General features: G+C 44.8%; 1 protein-coding gene and 1 pseudogene across 1 annotated transcript; both read right to left on the reverse strand.

The window, feature by feature from the left end:
• Positions 1 to 1446: 1446 nt before the first annotated feature.
• On the reverse strand, positions 1447 to 7436 carry LOC101552423 (retinol dehydrogenase 16-like). The gene is made up of 6 exons (XM_004601624.2): positions 7370 to 7436; positions 5286 to 5601; positions 3974 to 4232; positions 2910 to 3073; positions 1971 to 2200; positions 1447 to 1715 (listed from the first exon to the last, which is right to left on the reverse strand). The coding sequence occupies exons 2-5, from the start codon at positions 5596 to 5598 to the stop codon at positions 1983 to 1985; spliced, it is 954 nt and encodes a 317-aa protein (XP_004601681.2). The 5' UTR covers positions 5599 to 5601; positions 7370 to 7436; the 3' UTR covers positions 1447 to 1715; positions 1971 to 1982.
• Positions 7437 to 15687: 8251 nt separating this feature from the next.
• Positions 15688 to 16636, reverse strand: LOC101552145 (probable global transcription activator SNF2L2; annotated as a pseudogene).
• Positions 16637 to 18834: the final 2198 nt, after the last annotated feature.

Raw genomic sequence — 18834 nt, forward strand, 5'->3', positions numbered from 1 at the left:
GGGGGATGGAAGTAAACGGAAAGCCTCACAAGAGACCATGAGGGAAAGAGGAAAGAGTTGGGCCTGAGCATCTGACCTCAGTGATGAAGTAACTCCTTCATCAGGCTGGTCAGGTAAATGTTATTCAGGATTCTTTTTTTCAACTTAAGAAAATTATTTATTGAATCAACATGAGGACAGTTGGAAAGCTTTTGTGTTTGAGTGTCAATCATACAATTTTCAAACACCCAAACACCCATCCCTTCACCAGTGTACATTTTCCACCACCAAAATCCCCCTTATACCCCCAATCCCACCCCTATTCCTACCTGTGTGGCACAGAATTTCCACATTACTATCTCTCTACGTTGATTACGTTCAATATTTTGACACCAGTCCCACCAAGTTTATACGGAATTTCCCCCCAACACTCAGACGTGCCGAAAAGGCAACATTAGACAATGTTTTGCTATTGCTGGTAATGAATAACATATGAAGTTGTGTTGCCACGAGAGTGGCTGCATGGATATTGGAATTCTAAAATTTTAATAATTAGGTCAGGAGAGATTTCTGCCAAGAGCCACTGGGTTCCAAGATTCATTTGTGTGTCACTGGGATCATGACCATTAAGGAGCTTAATAAGTAGAGGGCAGGTATGTGTGTGTGGGGGAGGCGTTAATTGTCGGCTTCTCGGGTTCTGTCAGGGTGGGGGAAGAGAAGAACTGGCTCCACCATATCCCATGAGGCCCGGCATGTGTCGTCACTCCTGGCCCATACCTGGATTTTCCAATGTATTCGGAAGATGGCAGGCACGGGATCCTCAGGAAGCAGGCGGAGGGACAACATTCGCTCCCATCTGGGGTGGCCCAGCGAAGGTGGCCTAATGCAAAGTCCGCAGACTGTCTGTCAAGAGCCGCCTGATTCCGAGAAACGTTTGTGTGTCTCTGGGATCGTGGCTGTTAAGGAGCTGACTAGTAGGCAGAGGGCCATCTGTGGGCATCACCTCAGGGTCCTGTCAAGGCAGGGGAGAAGAAGGACCGGCTCCTCCCCTATCCCATGAAGGGGTAGAAATCTCTCCTTGGCAGAAATCTCTCCTGACCTAATTATTAAAATTTTAGATTCCCAAGGCCTTTCCTGGCCTTGGTTTCAAGAAATCCCTTTCCTTGGCCTTTGTTCCTGCTGCAGCTTCTCTCCAAGGGGCGCCAGCCTTCTCGGGCTCAGTTGGTGCCAGCTGAAGTCTTAATCGGGATCCAGAGCTCACAGGTGGACTGTTTGTAGCCTTGAGGCTGCTGGTTTGATTACTTTTCAAGAATTCCTTAGCCATGGGGGAGGGGGGAGGTTTCCAATCTACCTGTCTACATTAAAATGAATTAAAATAGAGGCCTCAGGTGTTTCTTTGGACAATAAACATCATTTTATTGAACATTTTGGATAATGTTCGACTTTGCATAATGACGCCCTTCACACCAGTTGTTTCCTTGCTGTGTCCTTTGATTCCTGTAGCCAATGTGCAGGGCCAGGAGTGCAGAGCCGTCTGGGTGACAGGCACCCACAGTTAGGCACCTGAGGCTGAGGGGTCGAGCTGGGAAGCCTCCACACCTGCACGCTGCCAATGGGCATCTCCATTGCAGACGGATACTCTTCTCTTACATCCATCTCTAGGCTTTCCCTGGGTGAGGCACAGGAGACAGGTGATGCAGAGCAGCTAGGGCTGAGCCCCATCAGCTGTTCGCTCCCTGCAAAAGAGAAATTCTTCAGGGAAGAAGGTTATGGGTTTTAGAACCTCCACTCAAGAAAGGTCACAGCTATGTTCTAGTGGGTCCCTGTTCTTCAGCCAAATAAAGGTGGTTTCTTTGTTCCTAAAACTCCAGAATGCATAATGTCTCATGAGACACTGAGAAGGAATGAAGGAAGAGATGCTGGGGATTGAGAGCGCCCTTCTTCTTTCTACTCACCACTCATTCAATATATAATCCCATACTAGGATTCACCTTACGTAGGCTTCACAGGGCCTTGGCCGGTCTTACGGCTTTCCATTTGAGGAAGGCATCCACCAGGAAGGTAGGCATGTAACTCAGGGGGATGAAGAAGAATTTAGCATCCCAGCCAGCTGAGTATCTTGTGCGAGGGTGACAGGAGATCAGGGCATGCTCCATGCAGTCTGTCACCAACGTCAGATCCTCACACAACAATGGCAGTGTCTTCTGAAAAATCTCATACTCTATGCAGGAAGAAAGATCACTTAAATGTATTTCTTATTCCCATTTTTTTTGCTTTTTTTCGGTCATACCTGGTGATGCAAAGGGGTTATTCTGGCTCTGCATCCAGGAATTATCCTGGTGGTGCTCAGGGGACCATGTGGGATGCTGGGAATTGAACCCGGGTTGGTCGCATGCAAGGCAAACACCCTACGTGCTGCGTTATCTCTCCAGCCCCTCCAATTTTTAAGTTTCCGATTCATCCACTGAAAATGTTAATAATTGCTTTTCCCTCCCAAAAACCTGCTACACATCACTTACTTGGATTTCCTCTGAAATTCCCAAATCTAATCCAAGAATAATCACCACACGCTGATACTCTCATTGAAATTCAGGAAATATTTCATTGCATGGCCTGGATGTGCCAACGAACATTACAAATCTATTTCCTGAAATCAGCTACTCACACAACAGTTGCCAAGAATTCAAGAGAGTTCCCTTGTATCAGGCTCCAGTTTTTCCAAAGAGTAAGTTCTTATGAGAGAGTGGTTTAAGACTAACAAGCCTGGATTCATGCCTTGCCTGCTTCATAACCACGTGGTCATGAAGATGAATGTAAAAGTCCCAAGCTGTTGGTGTATCTGACTTAGACAAGGACCTATGCTGACATTCATAAAGGACCCAGCCTTCTAGACGACTTGCTTTTCTGCCCACAGTCCAAAATTAACTCACCGGATGCCAGGTATTTGTCCCCATAAATGTCCTTGACCTCTGGACTGCATTGATCCCATGCATTCTGGCGAGACTTAGTAATGACCTCAGGTTTGGATGCATCAGTCTTAAAGTAGCCAGGCTCAATGATAGCCACTTTCATCCCAAAGAATGAGACTTCTCTCCTAAAAACACACCAGAGAAGAATAAGGTTTGGTGCTTTGGGTGACAGAAAAACATAAAACACAAATTAACATAAGCCACCTAGCCTCTGTATATACCAGCACATAGGTGATATATACTCAAAAGTGTGGAAAGTCAAAGTCCAGATTTGGACATGTGGGGAGAATGGCAGGGTTGATAATGTAGTCTCTACACAAGGTTAACACATTTCGCCAAATAGATCATGGATCAGAAGCATTATCAGTAGATTATTGTCCTCTGCAGTAAATCACCATTTAATCATATCATCTGCTATTTCCACTTCTATCTGTACCAAAAATGAAACCAGCAGGCTTTGCTGTCAATCACTCTAACCCGTTGCCTAGGCCGACCACATCTCTCACTCAGGCAGCTTCCTGACCTACACGTACAGTGCTAAAATTCTCAACTCAGAACTTCATCCAGGCCTGTCTGGATTGCAGCTGGCAATATGCCCCGGGAGGTGAATATACCACTTCCATAGCTGCTCCATTCTCAACTCTCACACTGTTAGGCCAGGAAAGAAGCTGTCCTCTCTTCACTTTTAGTTTGCACTCATGGGATTACTCAGGAATATGCACCAAAGACAGTCAAAGGCTCTAAGCGCACCCCACAGTCTCCTGGGTCTTAGTCATGAAACCAATGTCAGAGTTCAGGTTCAACATAAGACCTTTTATGTTGAGACCACCTCCAGGAAAGGATATATGAGATCAGAGTCTACAAGCCAGGGCTCCATCTGGATGTCAGAATGTAGAAAGGGATGCTCCAAAGAAAATGCTGCTGAGAATTCAGAGATCAAGAAGGAAGAGGCTGCAAGTGGGTGATGGAAGGACGCCCTGGGAAAGGCTCCTTTGCAGCACAGCCACCGTCTCCTCTGTCCTTACCTGAGGGAATCTGAGAAGGCCTCAATGCCATACTTGGAGATGCAGTAGCCACCGCCGAAAAAGGACACACGGCCCGCAACACTGGAGACATTGACCACGCGGCCCCTGGCCTTCCTCAGCAGGGGCAGCAGGCTCAGGGTCACCTCGATCACCCCCAGCAGGTTCACGTCTAGTGTCTTCATGAAGTCCTGTTTGGTCAGCCACTCATTGGGAGCTGAGGGCACTGTGATGCCAGCGTTGTTCACCAAACCCCAGAGACCTGGACAAAGGGGATGGGAGAGCCACAGTGTGCTGTGCCTGGAGGGAGGCCACAGCTGGGGTCCCCAGATCCTCCTTGGGAGGTCACGGAGAGATTGTACGGGGAATGCAGAAAAAAGAAAGACCATGGCCAGGGCTGTAGCTATGGCCCGTTGGCTGCTGGAGGACAGAGAAGGCCTGAGCCTTTGGGTGTCACACACCAAAGTTATGGCTGTTCTTTAAAAATGTCCCTTGAATTTCTACATGTCTAGACAGCAATGTGTGTGCCACAACTATGAGTTTCAAAGAGGCAGCTATATGGTGGGTGAGAAAGAAAGATAGGGAGGAGAGGGACAGAGAGAGAGAGGAAGAGAGAGAGATAAATAGAGACAGTGACAGAGAGACAGACTGAAGAGAGACAGAGAGAGAAACACAGAGACAGAGAGAAACAGAGATAGACAGATAGAGACAGACTGTGTGTGTGAGAGAGAGAGGACACCAAGTAGAGTTTGCAATAATCAATGAGAAAGTCAGGGTATAGAAGACATGTGGCACCAGTAAGTTCGAGAGGGCCTTAGCACCATACTGAAAGATGCTGAAGATGCGGATGCAAACTACCAATGATTGGTCCAATAAGCAGAAAAACTGATTTCCAAATAATTTTGCCATTGGTTGAAAGTTCTATGATATCAGATGACAGTAAGTGGCATTCTGACCAGTAGGATATTGGGTCATAAGTAACAACAAAGAAAATACTGATAGGTTGTAGCCCAGATTGACTCTTGACCTCTGCTCCATGACCCCCTGAAAGCAGCCCAATGGAACCCCAACATTCTCATCAAGAAAAGAGATTTCCTGTTGAGGATTTAAGCACAGACAGGAAGGCTGTCCTGTCCCATTGGCCAAATTCTTCCCAGAGTCCAGGGATCGGGTCAATGCATGGAGCAGAGGTTCAGGCTGGGGAGTCGGTGAGTGAGCAAAGCTCATAGGCTCAAGTGCTGAAAGCCCCTGGGATTCTGCCGGGGAGCACAGTCTGTGAGTCCCCTTCAGACACTGACCCAGCAGTGCATGGTACCTCTGTCTCCCGTGCACTCCTTCACCCACTGGGTGGCCGCAGCGATGCTCTCTGACTTGGTGACATCCAGGATCACCGTGTCCAGCCTGTCGGAAGTCTTGGCCTTCAGAGACTCAGCCCCCGTCTCGGTCAGGCACGCAGCCAGCACCCTCAAGCCCAGCAGGTCCAGCTGCTTGGCCAGCTGGTTTCCGAAGCCCGAGTCACAGCCCGTGATGAAGACATACTTGTCCCGCAGCTGGCTCACCACCTGCCTCTCCCGGTACCAGCGCACAAGGTGGTACAGAGCCACCAGGGCCCCCAGGTACAGCCACATGGCCTGCAGAAAGAGACAGACAGACCCAGGAAGGACTAACGACAGGCCTGTGTGCAGACAAGTGACGATGGCCATGCGGATGTGTGTCTGTAGTCCAGCCTCCAGGATCTGCTCCCAGTTTCTGTTCCCCTGCGCTACAGTAGAGTCTGCCTCCCCCTCCCTCTGTACTCTGTCTCAGGCTTACTATTTCTGTTTGTGACCTCTTTTGCAAAAAAAAAAGTTTTACACAACGCTAGGGTCTGTTGGTCTATAACTCAGGTGTACAAACCAACCATTTATGCTAAACAATCATAAAGATATTTATTAAAAAAATTACCATCATCCCATTGATTGTTGAATTTCTTGAGTGGTCTCAGTAATGTCTCCATTCATCCAAGCCCTGAGATTTTAGAAGCCTCTCTCTACTCGTCCTTCCAGCTATTCCGTATTGGAGGCTCATTCAGGGTCAGGGGAATGAGACCCAGCTTATTACTGGTTTTGGCATATTAATACACCACGAGGACTTTGCTCTCCCATGTGGGGAGGAAACTCCCAGTAGTTTGCCAGGTTCTCCCAGAGGGAGAAGTAGGCTATAAGATATCTCGCGGCTACAAAGCGGCTGTGCACTCCGGGAGCTTGCCTTTAAAACAATAATGTTAAAGATTAAGTGACCCCTTAAAGAACTGCAACCGATTCCCAAGAACACTGAACGTGTTTCCCCGATGCTCTCTGATCCCCCTGCCCCTTCTCTATCTTTCTATCTAATGCCTCCACCCCCAGAAATGTATACATATTTCAACCTATGCCCAGAACTCAGGATTCAGCACATTCTTATTTAATGCTCTTCTCATGAGTTCTGGGCTCCCTGAAATCATGAATAAATTGAAGTATGAGTTTTGTGACCCTAAAAGGGGCTCCCCCTGTACTTGGCATTCCCATCTGACTCACACCAAACACCCCTGAGACACCTGGTCCCTGGCAGCAACGAGAAGGCAAGGAATGGGGAGTTCGTGGGCAAATGGGGACTGAGGACAGCAGAGCGTGTTGACGTCAGAGAAGGAGCTGGAGGGAATGAGGAGCCGTGGGGTGCAGGCAGTAGGGAAGCTTCTCTGAGGGGCAGAGAGTGGCTGAGGGACACACACACAGTGAACTCATGGCCAATCTCCCTGAGCTGCGCTGTCTCAAGCTTTGCCACCCCAAGTGGTGCCGCTGCCCCTCTCTGCCCAGCTCACCCGCACAAGCCCAAGTCATATCCCAGAGCACGCAGACACTGACACTGTCTGAGTAGCTGCCCTGAGTAGAAATGGTGTTTCAGAACCTCACCCAAACGGGGGGGGGGGGGGGGGGCTCAGCCCAAGGGAAGAGAGTTAAGTGTGTGTCAGATCTCGTAGGGATGCCAGAAGAGGTTTCATTCAAGGGGAGCGGCAGGCTGTATAGGTCTGAACCAGGAACCTTCTCCTGCTCCAGGTGTCCCCTCTCTGCCCAACTGAGGCTGAGGGAAGCAGGAGGCCTGGGAAGAAAACCTAGAAAGACTGGGCCTTCCTCCGGGGGTCTGGGAAGGAGCTGCAGAAACTGTCTCAGAAAACAATTCATAACGCATAAATGCCCAGGAGCCAACGGGGGAGGCATCTTCCACTCCCAGGCCAGAGCGTCACTCTGACTCCCGCAGTTGGAGAACTGTGGTTGTGGTTGTGGGTGTCGGGGGTCCAGAGTCCATTGCCATGTCAGAAGCTGACAGGTGCTCAGTGGAGAGGAGGAGGGGGAAAAGGAGCCGAGACGGATCCTCACTCACCTGGGATCTGCCAGGGTCCAACGTAGGTGCCAGAAGTCGAGTCTTGTCCAAGGAAGCTCTGTGGAGCCCTGAGTGACACTGACCTTGAACCCCTGGGGGAGGGTGATATTCTTATCTGCTAAAGTATCACGTGACCCTCTTGTTTGGTAAAGCTGAGCCTACTGCCCCTGCTGGTTCACTGCTGTAACAGTCCTAGAGGCACAGCTAAGATTGTCCCTGACCCAGACCATTGATTCCCCTCTCCACCTAGCAAGGTCTCTGAAGGAAAACAGCTGTGCTGTAGCAAAAAGTCACTTTGAATTGGAAATTCAGGAGAATTCACATTTGTTCTTTTTTTTTTTTTTAATTTTTATTAAATCACCATGTGGAAAGTTACAAAGTTCTCAGGTTTATATGTCAGTTATACAATATTCAAACACCCATCCCTTCACCAGTGCCCAAATTCCACCACCAGAAACCCCAGTTTACCCCCCGCCCCCACCCCCTACTGTATAACTAATGAATTTCACTTCATTTTTTCTTTACCTTGATTACATTCCATAATTCAACACAAAACTCACTATAGTTGACATAACTCTCTCTCTCTCTTTTTTTTTCTCTTTTTCCTTTTCCATTTTTTTTTTAATTTTTCCCCCTCATCCCCCTTCCTGCGCCTCATAGTATGGTGTACTCCACGCCACGTTGGCCAGCGTGGGGCTTTTGCTTAGCTCATAGTCCAGAGGTGGCTGTTACATTAAGAACCTTCAATATTTCAACAAAAACTTACTGTTATTATTTGGAGTTTCCCCCCCAAGTCTGACCTGTTCAAATGGAACCCTTTCACATTGATGACAATTATAAATGGTAAGTTTATAATGGTTTTGGATTTCTGTATAAAGTCCTGGGAAAATTCTGCCAGAAATTACATATTTCCTCCGTTAGCCGGCGTGGGGCAAAGGCTTAATTCACAGTCTCCATACATGGGTGCAGGCACTTGCTGGAACCCCAATTCCTAAAGCTGTCTCTGGTTCCCGCTTGTTCCACATCCACCGGCTCTGCAGGGGCATGGGCGCCCGGGCCGAAAACCCGGCCGGCCGGAGCCGAGCACGGGCCCGACTCTCACATTTGTTCTTTAATTTCATTATATTCTCTTTATCACTCAACCTTAACTTTATTTTTATTGATTGATTGAAGCTTATTGATTTGTAAAATGGCTTGTTTATTATTTTATTTTATTAAATTTTTTTTTATTGAATCACCATGTGAAAAGTTACAAAGCTTTCTGGCTTAAGTCTCAGTCATACAATAATCAAACACCCATTCCTTCACCAGTGCACATGTTCCACCACCAAGAACCCCGGGATACCTCCCATTACACCCCCACCTCCCGGCTCTGTGGCTGATGATATTCACTTTACTTTCTCTTTACTTTGATTACAGTCACTATTTCAACAGAAAACTCACTCTTATTATTTGGAAATTTCCCCCCAAAATCAGACCTGCCGAAAAGGCAGCATTTAATATTTTGTTTTCCATTGCTGAGAATGAAGACCATATGGTTTTGGATTTCTGGTATTTTAGTAACGAAGTCCAGAGAAATTTCTGCCAGAAATTGCATCATTGCAAACTCGTACCTCTGTTTAGTGGGCCTTATAAGATGGCGGTTGCCACACTGCCACATGGAAAGAAAAGGCCAAGAGAGAAAAACCTTTCCCCTCCCGGGGTGGCATGGAGCCATAGATTAGTTCACAGTATACAGGCATTTCTGCAAGAAGCCGCTGGTGCCAAAAGCAGTTAGTTAGCCTCCGGGATCATGGGCGTTCAGCAACGAAGGGGCCCCACGCATGCAGCCACTGGGGTCACATCTTGGCGGAGAGTGGCCGGCTTGTTTATTTTTATTGACTGAAGTTCAGTGATTTATAGTAGGCTAATTTTGGGTCTCATGTTCATAATTACAGTCCCACGCCCATCACCATTGTACCCATTACCCTCCCCTAAGGACCCTGAAGCCCTTTTAAACCTTTCTCCCCCATCTACTCAATGGTCTGGATCAGTTCTCCTGTTTGGCCCCTTTGTAGATTCCTTGTTGTGGATCTTTAAGTCCCACATATGAGAGATTATTCTGTATCTATTTCTGATCTCACTCTAGCATCTATTAGATGCATCCATTAAAGATGCACAGTATTCAATTGTGTATATACACCAATACTTTTCTGTGGGGGGAGGGGCATCACACCTGGCAGTGCTCAAGAGTTGCTCCTGGCTCTACACTCAGGGATCACTCCTGGCGGGTGCTGGTACTCACGCCAGGTTTTCCTCTGCAGAGCAAGCCCCTGACCCTCTAGACTCTGTCTCCGGCCCCAGCACCACAGACTCTCGATTCATTCTCAAACCCTAACTTAAAAGCCCTGACCAATTCACAGCTACCGTCTCAAAATCAGTATGTATTCTTTCCCATTCAGGGAACAAAAAGCCTCGCTTGATATTTTAACTTTAAAATAGAGGAGTAGGAGTGATAGCACAGAGGTAAGGCTTTTACCTTGCGTGTGGCGGACCCTGCTTTGATCCGGCATCCCATCGTTTTTCCCCGAGCAATGCCAGGAGTGATTTCTGAGGACACAGTCACTTCTGAGCATACTGGGTCACTGACCAAATGACGCAAAATTCAACCTTCCATATGTAGCACCCACAGAGCACTAAGAATAATGAAAAAACAGTGGCTTTAGCAGTTGGGGACCGAAGTCCTAGTAAGTCCTCCAATTTACCAAAGCTCTCAGCAGTGTCTCCGAAGGACCTCAGGAAAACAGTCTATTTGAGGGCGACTGATGTTGAGAAAGGACCAGAAGAGTTGTAGGGATTCTGTAGGGGAAGAAAAAGAGAAAGAGCGACTGATTGAAGAGAATAGCTTCGAACTTTCCCAGTCACCGGAGGGAGCTACGTGCACAGATTTAAGAGCCCCAAAAGGTACAAAAGAAATGAAACACAGCACCAGGAAGGTTTGCAATAAAAATGGCATGAAACAGAGGGATTACTTAAAACGTGAAGGGAGAAAACAAAACCTCATGTACAAAGAGCTGACATAAAATTTATAACAGATTTTCACGCAAAAATCTATACATAGAAGGATACATTGAAAGTTTTTTTTTCTTTTTGAGTTACACCCAGCGATGCTCAGGGTTATTCCTGGCGGTGCTCGGGGGACCATATAGGATATTGGGAGTCAACCTGGATCGCCTGCATGCAAGGCAAATGCCCTACCTATTGTGCTCTTGCTCCAGTCCCTACATGGAAAGTTGTAAGTAAAAAGAAAGACCTTCAACCTAGCATCCTTTACCCTGAAAGATGCCTCCTCAGGGGAAAGGAAGAAAATTGCAATGCCTCTTAAGGACCAGAGGGGAACTAGAAGCTGTTATGGAGTCACATCAACCTGGTTCCCATCACCAACGCTGGGTAGCAGGTGGTCTCCTTGGTGACCAGACATTCTGTGCCTTTTGATGGGAGAATTCAGTCGATTGAAATTTGGAGAAATTATTGATGCAATGAATGTTCTGGCCCTTCTCCATGTAGATTCTTGTTATAAACATTTGGCATTTATTTTTTAAGTAGGACATCACTTTTTCCAGAGTTGGTTTAGATGCAGCAATTGACTTCAGTTCATGTTTAAGAATGATTTTACTGTCTCTCCAATCTCACCGACAGTCTTTCATCTTCTAGCGCCCTGATTCATGCCCACAGTCTCGTGGCTAGAGGTCAAAGCCAGACTCAGGAGAGCTGAAGAAGAGACACACTAGAGAACGGCTTTTGCTGTGTCCCACAGGTTTTGGTAACTCGTGTCCTTATTGTCATTCGTTTCCAGGAATCTTTTGATTTCCTCTTTGATTTCCTTTCTAAGCCACTAGTCCAATAGTGAGCTGTTTAATTTCCAGTTGTTTGATTTTGTTTTCTGTTTGTGTGTGTGATTTATTTCTAATTCCAGCGCATCGTGGTCTGAGAAGATCGTTGGTACAATCTCTATCTTCTTAATTTTATGGAGGTATTTTTTTGTGGCTCAGCATGTATTCTATCTTGGAGAATATTCCATGCACACTTGAGAAGAATGTATATTCAGCTTTTTGAGGATGAAGTGTCCTGTACATATCTACTAAATCTCTTTCTTCCATTTCTTCCCTCAGATGCTGTATGTCCTTGCTAAGCTTGAATCTGGTTGATCTACCAAGAGGTGATAAAGCAGTGTTGAAGTCTCCCACTAGTTGTGTCGCTATCGATGTCTATGGGTAGTTGTTTTAAGTAGTTTGCTGGTCCTTCATTAGGTTCATATATATTTAGTATTGTTAGTTCTTCCTGTTGTACAGATCCCTTTATCAATAAGAAATGACCTTCACTTCTCTTGTGACCTTCTTCAGTCTGAAATCAATGTGGTCTGATACTAAAATGGCTACCCCAGGTTTTTTATGGGATTTGTTTGTCTGTAGGATTGTTTTCCAGCCTTTGACTTTGAGCCTGTGTTTGCTCTGACTGTTGATATGTGTTTCTTGCAGGCAGCAGAATGTTGCGTTCAATTTTCTAATCCATCCTACCACTCTGTGTCTTTTAATTGGTGCGTTTAACCCATTGACATTGAGAGAGATTATTGTTATGGGGTTTTGTCCCATTTTTCTGCTGAAGTTTGGTGTATTTGAGGGTCCTGTCTTGTCTTAAAGTAGCCCATTCAGTTGTTCTTGTAACCATGGTTTTGAGTCTATGAAGTTCCTGAGCTGTTGTTTATCTGTGAAACTGTGTGCTGTTCCTTCTGTTATGCATGAGAGTCTAGCTTGGTAAAGTATTTTTAGTCAGGCATTTATTTCATTGGGTTTTTTCACTATATCCCACCACTGTTTTCGGGCCGTGAGAGTTTCAACAGACAAGTTGGCTGTGAATCTTAAGGATGCTCCTTTATAAGCAATTTCTTTCTTTGATCTTTCTGCTTTCAGGATTTTGTCTCTATCTAAGGTTTTGGTCATTTTGATCAGGATGTGTCTTTGGGTATTTTTATTTGGATTTCTTCTAACTGGTACTCTTCAGGCCTCCTAAATGTGGTCACATGTTTTCTTCAGCTCTGGGAACAGCATATCAATGATGTCTTTGACAGTTTCTTCTTCATCAGGGTTTTCTTCCTGTCCCTCTGGGACTCCAATAATTCTTATATTACTCCTGTTGGCTTCATCATGATCTTCCCTTGTCATCTGTTCCCGGATTGTCAGTCTCTTTCCCATTTTCTGTTGTTTTCTAGAGAGTCTCTGGACTTCATCTTCGAGCTCACTAATTCTGTCCTCAGCAGCTGTTACTCTGCTACTAAGGCCGTCCAGTGAGGTTTTTAATTTGCCTACTAGGTTTTTCATGTCTGACATTTCGTTTGTATTTTTCACATCTCTACCTTCAAATCTTCTTGTATTTTATTGGTATTGCTTTCCATTGTTTCTTTTAGCTCCCTAAACATCCTCAGTAGCTCCTTTCTAAATTCCTTGTCAGAGAGGTTGTGTAGCACTTCGTGGGGTCTTCTGGGCTAGCCTCTTCAACAAGTAAGCTTGGTGGGAATCTGCGTTGCTTTACCATTGTGACCTATATGGCTCAGCCCTTCACACTCACTGTTACTATTCTGTTTATGATGCAATATTAATTTTGGTGGGTTTAATGAAATATTGGCTAATGTGTTTCTGTTGGTTAAGCTAACCTGGTAAAAGTTCCGGCTAAGAGGGTAACTTCTGGTTCTTGTGGGATATGGAGGGGCGAGGATAACTCACGGCCGCATTAGCGGCTGTGGCTCCGGGCAGGAGCCCCGATCCGGGCTGGTACCTAAATACAGTGGCAGAGAGTGCGCGGAACAATACAACTTTGGATGTGGCATGGTAGGTGGAACCTTTCTTTAGTCTGTCTCTTCTTCCGCTGTCCTGAGTCTGGCTTTGACCTCTAGCCACTAGTCTATAGGCATGAATCAGGGCACCAGAAGCTGAAAGACTGTCAGTGAGATTTGAGAGACATAAAATCATTCATAAACATGAACTGAAGTCATTTGCTGCATCTAAACCAAAAATAATGTCCTACTTAAAAAATAAATGCCAAATGTTAACAACAAGAATTCACATGGAGGGGCTGGAACAATAACACAGCAGGTGGGGCATTTGCCTTGCACAAGGCCCGGCCGACCCAGGTTCAATTCCCAACATCCCATATGGTCCCCTAAGCACCGCCTTTGCATCGCCGGTGTGACCCAAAAAACAAACCAAAAAAAAATCCACATGGTGAAGGGGCAGAAAATTCATTACATCAATAATTTCTCCAAATTTCAGTGGACTGAATTGTCCCATCAAAAGACAAAGAATGAATGTCTGGTTACCACGGAGACCACCTGCTACCCAGCATTGGTGGTGGGGACCAGGTTGATGGGTTGATGTGACTCCATAACAGCTTCTAGTTCCCCTCCTGGTCTCTACGGGGCATTTCAAATTTTCTTCCTTTCCCCTGAGGAGGAGTCTTTCAGGGTAAAGGGTTCTAGGTTGAAGTTCTTTCTTTTTACTTAAAACTTTCAATGTAGGGACTAAAGCAATAGCACAGTGGGTTTGCCTTGCATGCAGCCGACGCAGGTTCAATTACCAGCATCCCATATGGTTCTCCAAGAATTGCCAGGAGTAATTCCTGAGTGCATGAGTTAGGAGTAACCCCTGTGCATTGCTGGGTATAACCCAAAAAGAAAAAAAAGAAAAACAAAGCAAAACAAAAACTTTCAATGTATTGTCCCAATCCCTTCTGTCTATAGAGTTTTGTGTGAGAAATCTGTTATAAATTTTATGTTGGCTCTTTTGTGAGGTTTTGTTTTTTCACTTACTGCTTTAAGTAATCTCTCTCTCTATGGCTCATGCCATTTTTATTGCAAACCTTCCTGGTGCTGTGTTTCATTTCTTTGGTACTTTTCGGGCCTCTTAAATCTGTGCTCATAGCTCCCTTTCCCGGTGACTGGGAAAGTTCGAAGCTATTCTCTTCAATCAGTCGTTCTTTCGTTCTTTCTCTTTTTCCTCTGCACAACAACTCTACAAAGTTCGAAGCTATTCTCTTCAATCAGTCGTTCTTTCTCTTTTCCTCTGCACAACAACTTCTACAACTCTAAAATTGTTCCTCTTGCTATTTTTTACTAGAGACTTTATATTTTCTCATATACTTTTGTTTTTGTTTTTGGAAATTACTGGAATTTTATTTGTCTCAGGCTTATGACTTGCAACCAAAGACACTGTAAAAAAGAAAGCAAATATTAAGTAGACTTTGGGGGAGAAGGAGACGATACACATTGGTAACATAGGAGTTCAGATCGACAAAGGAAGCCATCCAATACACTATAGATTGTAATATTTAATAGCATTTTCAACAAAAGATTTTTCAAATCAAGAGCAAAAAAATAAGTAAGCAATGTTTACAGTATACATAAATCTTATACAATTCAAAACGCAGTTTTTTTCAGATCATAGAGCATAAAACGGAAAAATGTATATGCAGGTGAAGTCTAACTACTCTACATTTATTTATCACCTATTAAAGTTGCTTATATGTACCACAGTGTGGAAAAAAACCAATACCAAACAAATAAGAACCTTGAAAATTGCCTGATGAAAAATAAAATAACTAGTGGCTTTTAATAGCTTTTCCTGGTTATCAGTGCTACAAAAAGACAAAAATTTTCTCATTTGAACAAGTGATAAGACCAGATACCATCAAATTGTTACCAAATTAGACCCACTCATAGAAATATACTATGCGCCCACAATAATTTTCATCAAAAGCTTTTTTAAAAAAATTTTTTGCTTTAATCTTTGAAACTTTGAGGCCGATTTGGTCACAATATGTTACAAATGTTTGTGTGCATTTTGTTTACACCATGATATCATGTTTGTCAGCACTAATCTAAAGCTGGACTGGAGAGAAAACACAGTGGGTAGGGCATTTGTGTTGCACGCGGTCTACTGGGTTTGATTCCTCCATCCCTCTCCAAAGCCCGGCAAGCTACCAAGAGTATCCTGCCTGCACAGCAGAGCTTGGCAAGCTACCTATGGTGTATTCGATATGCCAAAAACAGTAACAAGTCTCACAATGGAGATGTTACTGGTGCCCGCTCGAGCAAATCGATGAACAATGGGACGACAGTGCTACAGTGCATTGTAAAGCTAGTTTATAGATGATGATGATGATGATGATGATGATGATGATGATATAAGAAACAACCCAGCGTTTCTATGACAAATGAACTTACTGGGTTAAAATGAGAAAGGGGAGGAAGGAGTTCAGTTCTACCAAGGAAAACAGGTTCATACTGATCACTCATCACCAGTCCCACTTTCTTCAGACTGTTCATTTTCATCCTGCTGTTCATCACTGTCAAAATCGCTCACTACAAGTTTGGCTTTTCTTCGATTTGGCCTTTTCTTACCTTTTCCTTGATCCCGACCTTTCTCCTCTTTTTTATTGAGCTCGATTTTAACCTTAACAGATTTTGCCTCAGACTTTGACTCCTCTTCATCTTCTTCTTCCTCCTCCTCAGTGGTTTCATCCTCACTCTCTTCTTCTGTGGCAATTTTTGCCGAGCATAGCACAGAGGTAGGGCATTTGCCTTGCATGCGGCCGACCCAGGTTCGATTCCTCGGCCCCTCTCGGAGAACCTGGCAAGTGAGAGTACCTCGCCAGCATGGCAGAGCCTGACAAGCTATCCATGGCATATTTGATATGCCAAAAACAGTAACAACAAGTCTCAAAAAAAAGTGGAGGCGTTACTGGTGCCCACTCGAGTAAATTGATGAGCAATGGGATGACAGTACAGTGACAGTGACTCTTAAACACCGACTGCAGGACAATGGAGTCTTCATAGATCTGGGATCCCTCCAAGTTGAATGTCTGGGCATTGTGACAGAGGAGCATGACATCTTTCTCCAGGTCACCTAAGCATACTTGTGATTATGAATTCTTTCCTTTATTTTTTTGAAACCCACTGGCTTCCTGATTAATCCATAATATTCTGATAATTCTTTCCTTGAAGGTAACTGAATGAAGACTTCACTGAGCTGTCGCCACAAACTGTCCTTGTAGTTTATCACAGTATCAATGATGGCGTTCATCTGCTTTGTCAGTTTACTTGGATTTGGCTCTAGTTTCTCAGCTGGAGGGCGGCCTCTTTTTAACCTTTTCCACATCTTCCTTCGCAGGATCTTTCTCCACATTTTTTCATCTTTTTCGCTTCTTAAACCATATTTCCTCCTCCATTTCTTACAAATAGCCGTCTATTTTTTATATACTTTTAATTCTCATTTATATTACTTTTTCTTTTCTTTTGTCGATGTTCTGTTTTGACTGAAGCACATGAGTCAGTATCCAGCTTCCAGTATTCTAATGCTATGCTCTCTACTACTTAGCTTCTTTAAGTCTGCACTGTAGCACTGTCATCCCTTTGTTCATCAATTTGCTTGAGCGGGCACCAGTAACGTCTCCATTGTGAAACTTGTTGCTGTTTTTGGCATATTGAATACTGGAAACTTGCCAGACTCTGCCATGCGGGCGGGATACTCTAGGTAGCTTGCTGGGCTCTTCGAGAGGGACGGAGAAATCGAACCCAGTTCGGCCGAGTGCAAGGCAAAAGCCCTACCCACTGTGTTATCACTCCAACCCAACAACAAACATACATACATATATATGTATATGCACACACATATGGAGCATTTGTGTGTTATATATAATATATAAATATATCATAAATAACATAGATATCAAATGTACATATTTTATATTTATGTACATGTATGCGTATATAAAAACCTAGGGCATATTCCAAGAATGAAGAATGGAGACTTATGAGCAGCAAATCATACTGGCACCTTGTACCCTTTTTTGGTCTTTAAACAGACCTGAATCAATTTATCATTCTGGTAACTACAGGGCAAATATTTTTGAAAGTCTCATCTTAGGAAAATGGCCCTGGCAAGGTTCTTTAATGGAGTGAAATGAAGGGTTTGTTTTTCAATTTGTAGACTTTTTTTCCCGTATTTTTGGGTCATACCCAGAAATACTCATAGATTACTTCTGGTGGTGCTCTGGGACCCTGTTAAACCTGGTACAAGAGAAGAGTCCTACCTGCAGTCCTAGCTTTAATTCTATTCGAATGATTACTTTAATATTTTCATCACTTTTTTGTTTGAGCTGAAGAATTTCTCTTCTGGTCCTTTCTTAATTTCAGTCACCATCAAATAGACTGTTTTTCTGAGGTCCTTCGGAGACACTGCTGAGAACTTTGGTGAATTGGAGGACTTACTAGGACTTTGGTCCCCAACTGCAAAAGCCACTGTTATTTTCATTATTCTTAATGCTCTGTGGATGCTACATATGGAAGGTTGAATTTCGCGTAGTTTGAGCAGGGACCCAGTGTGCTGCTTACTTACCATATCAGGCTTTTGTTTATGTCTCTACTGCGTTCTGGTCAGTGCTACTGGATTGGGAGGAACTTTCAGCAGGACAGGCACAGGTGGTGATAGGACACAAGTCCTATTGGCCGGGGATATGACCGGAAGGAAGATGTAGAGTGAGACCCAGTGGGTTCACAAACTAGTGTGTGGAGAGAGGGGAGCAGAACAGGAATGCAGGCATGGAGCAGCAACATGGCTTTGGGTGTGGACAGGGTCTTCCAGGGGCAGCAGGGGGGTTCGGGCATGGTGATGCAGGGAAACCTGCTGAACAGACAGTGAGGCTGGACCAACAGGAGAGAGGAAAGAGCTCTCTTTCAAATTTGTTTGTTTGTTGGTTGGTTGGTTTGTTTTGGAGTCACGCCCAGTAATGCTCAGAAATGGCTGTGTACTCAGAAATCACTCCTGGCATTGCTTGGGGAAAAACGATGGGATGCCGGATCAAAGCAGGGTTGGCCACAAGCAAGGTAAAAGCCATACTTTCTCTACTATCAATCCTACCCCTCTATTTTAAAGTTAAAACAAAATATCAAGTGAGGATTTTTGCTTCCTGAATGGGAAAGAACACATACTGATTTTGAGACGGTAGCTGTGAATTGGTCAGGGCTTTTAAGTTAGGGTTTGAGAATGAATCGAGAGTCTATGGTGTTGGGGCCGGAGACAGAGTCTAGAGGGTCAGGGGCTTGCTCTGCATGAGGAAAACCTGGCGTGAGTTCCAGCACCCGCCAGGAGTGATCCCTGAGTGCAGAGCCAGGAGCAACTCTTGAGCACTGCCAGGTGTGATGCCCCTCCCCCCACAGAAAAGTTTTGGTGTATATACACAATTGAATACTGTGCATCTTTAATGGATGCATCTAATGGATGCTAGAGTGAGACAAGAAATAGACACAGAATAATCTCTCATATGTGGGGCTTAAAGATCCACAACAAGGAAACTACAATGGGGCCAAAGTCAACACAAACACACCGTTGAGTAGATGGGGGATAAAGGTTTAAAGGGTCAGGATCCACCAAGCA

This window comes from Sorex araneus, chromosome 2 (genome assembly GCF_027595985.1).
Source record: "Sorex araneus isolate mSorAra2 chromosome 2, mSorAra2.pri, whole genome shotgun sequence".
Taxonomy (NCBI): Eukaryota; Metazoa; Chordata; class Mammalia; order Eulipotyphla; family Soricidae; genus Sorex; species Sorex araneus.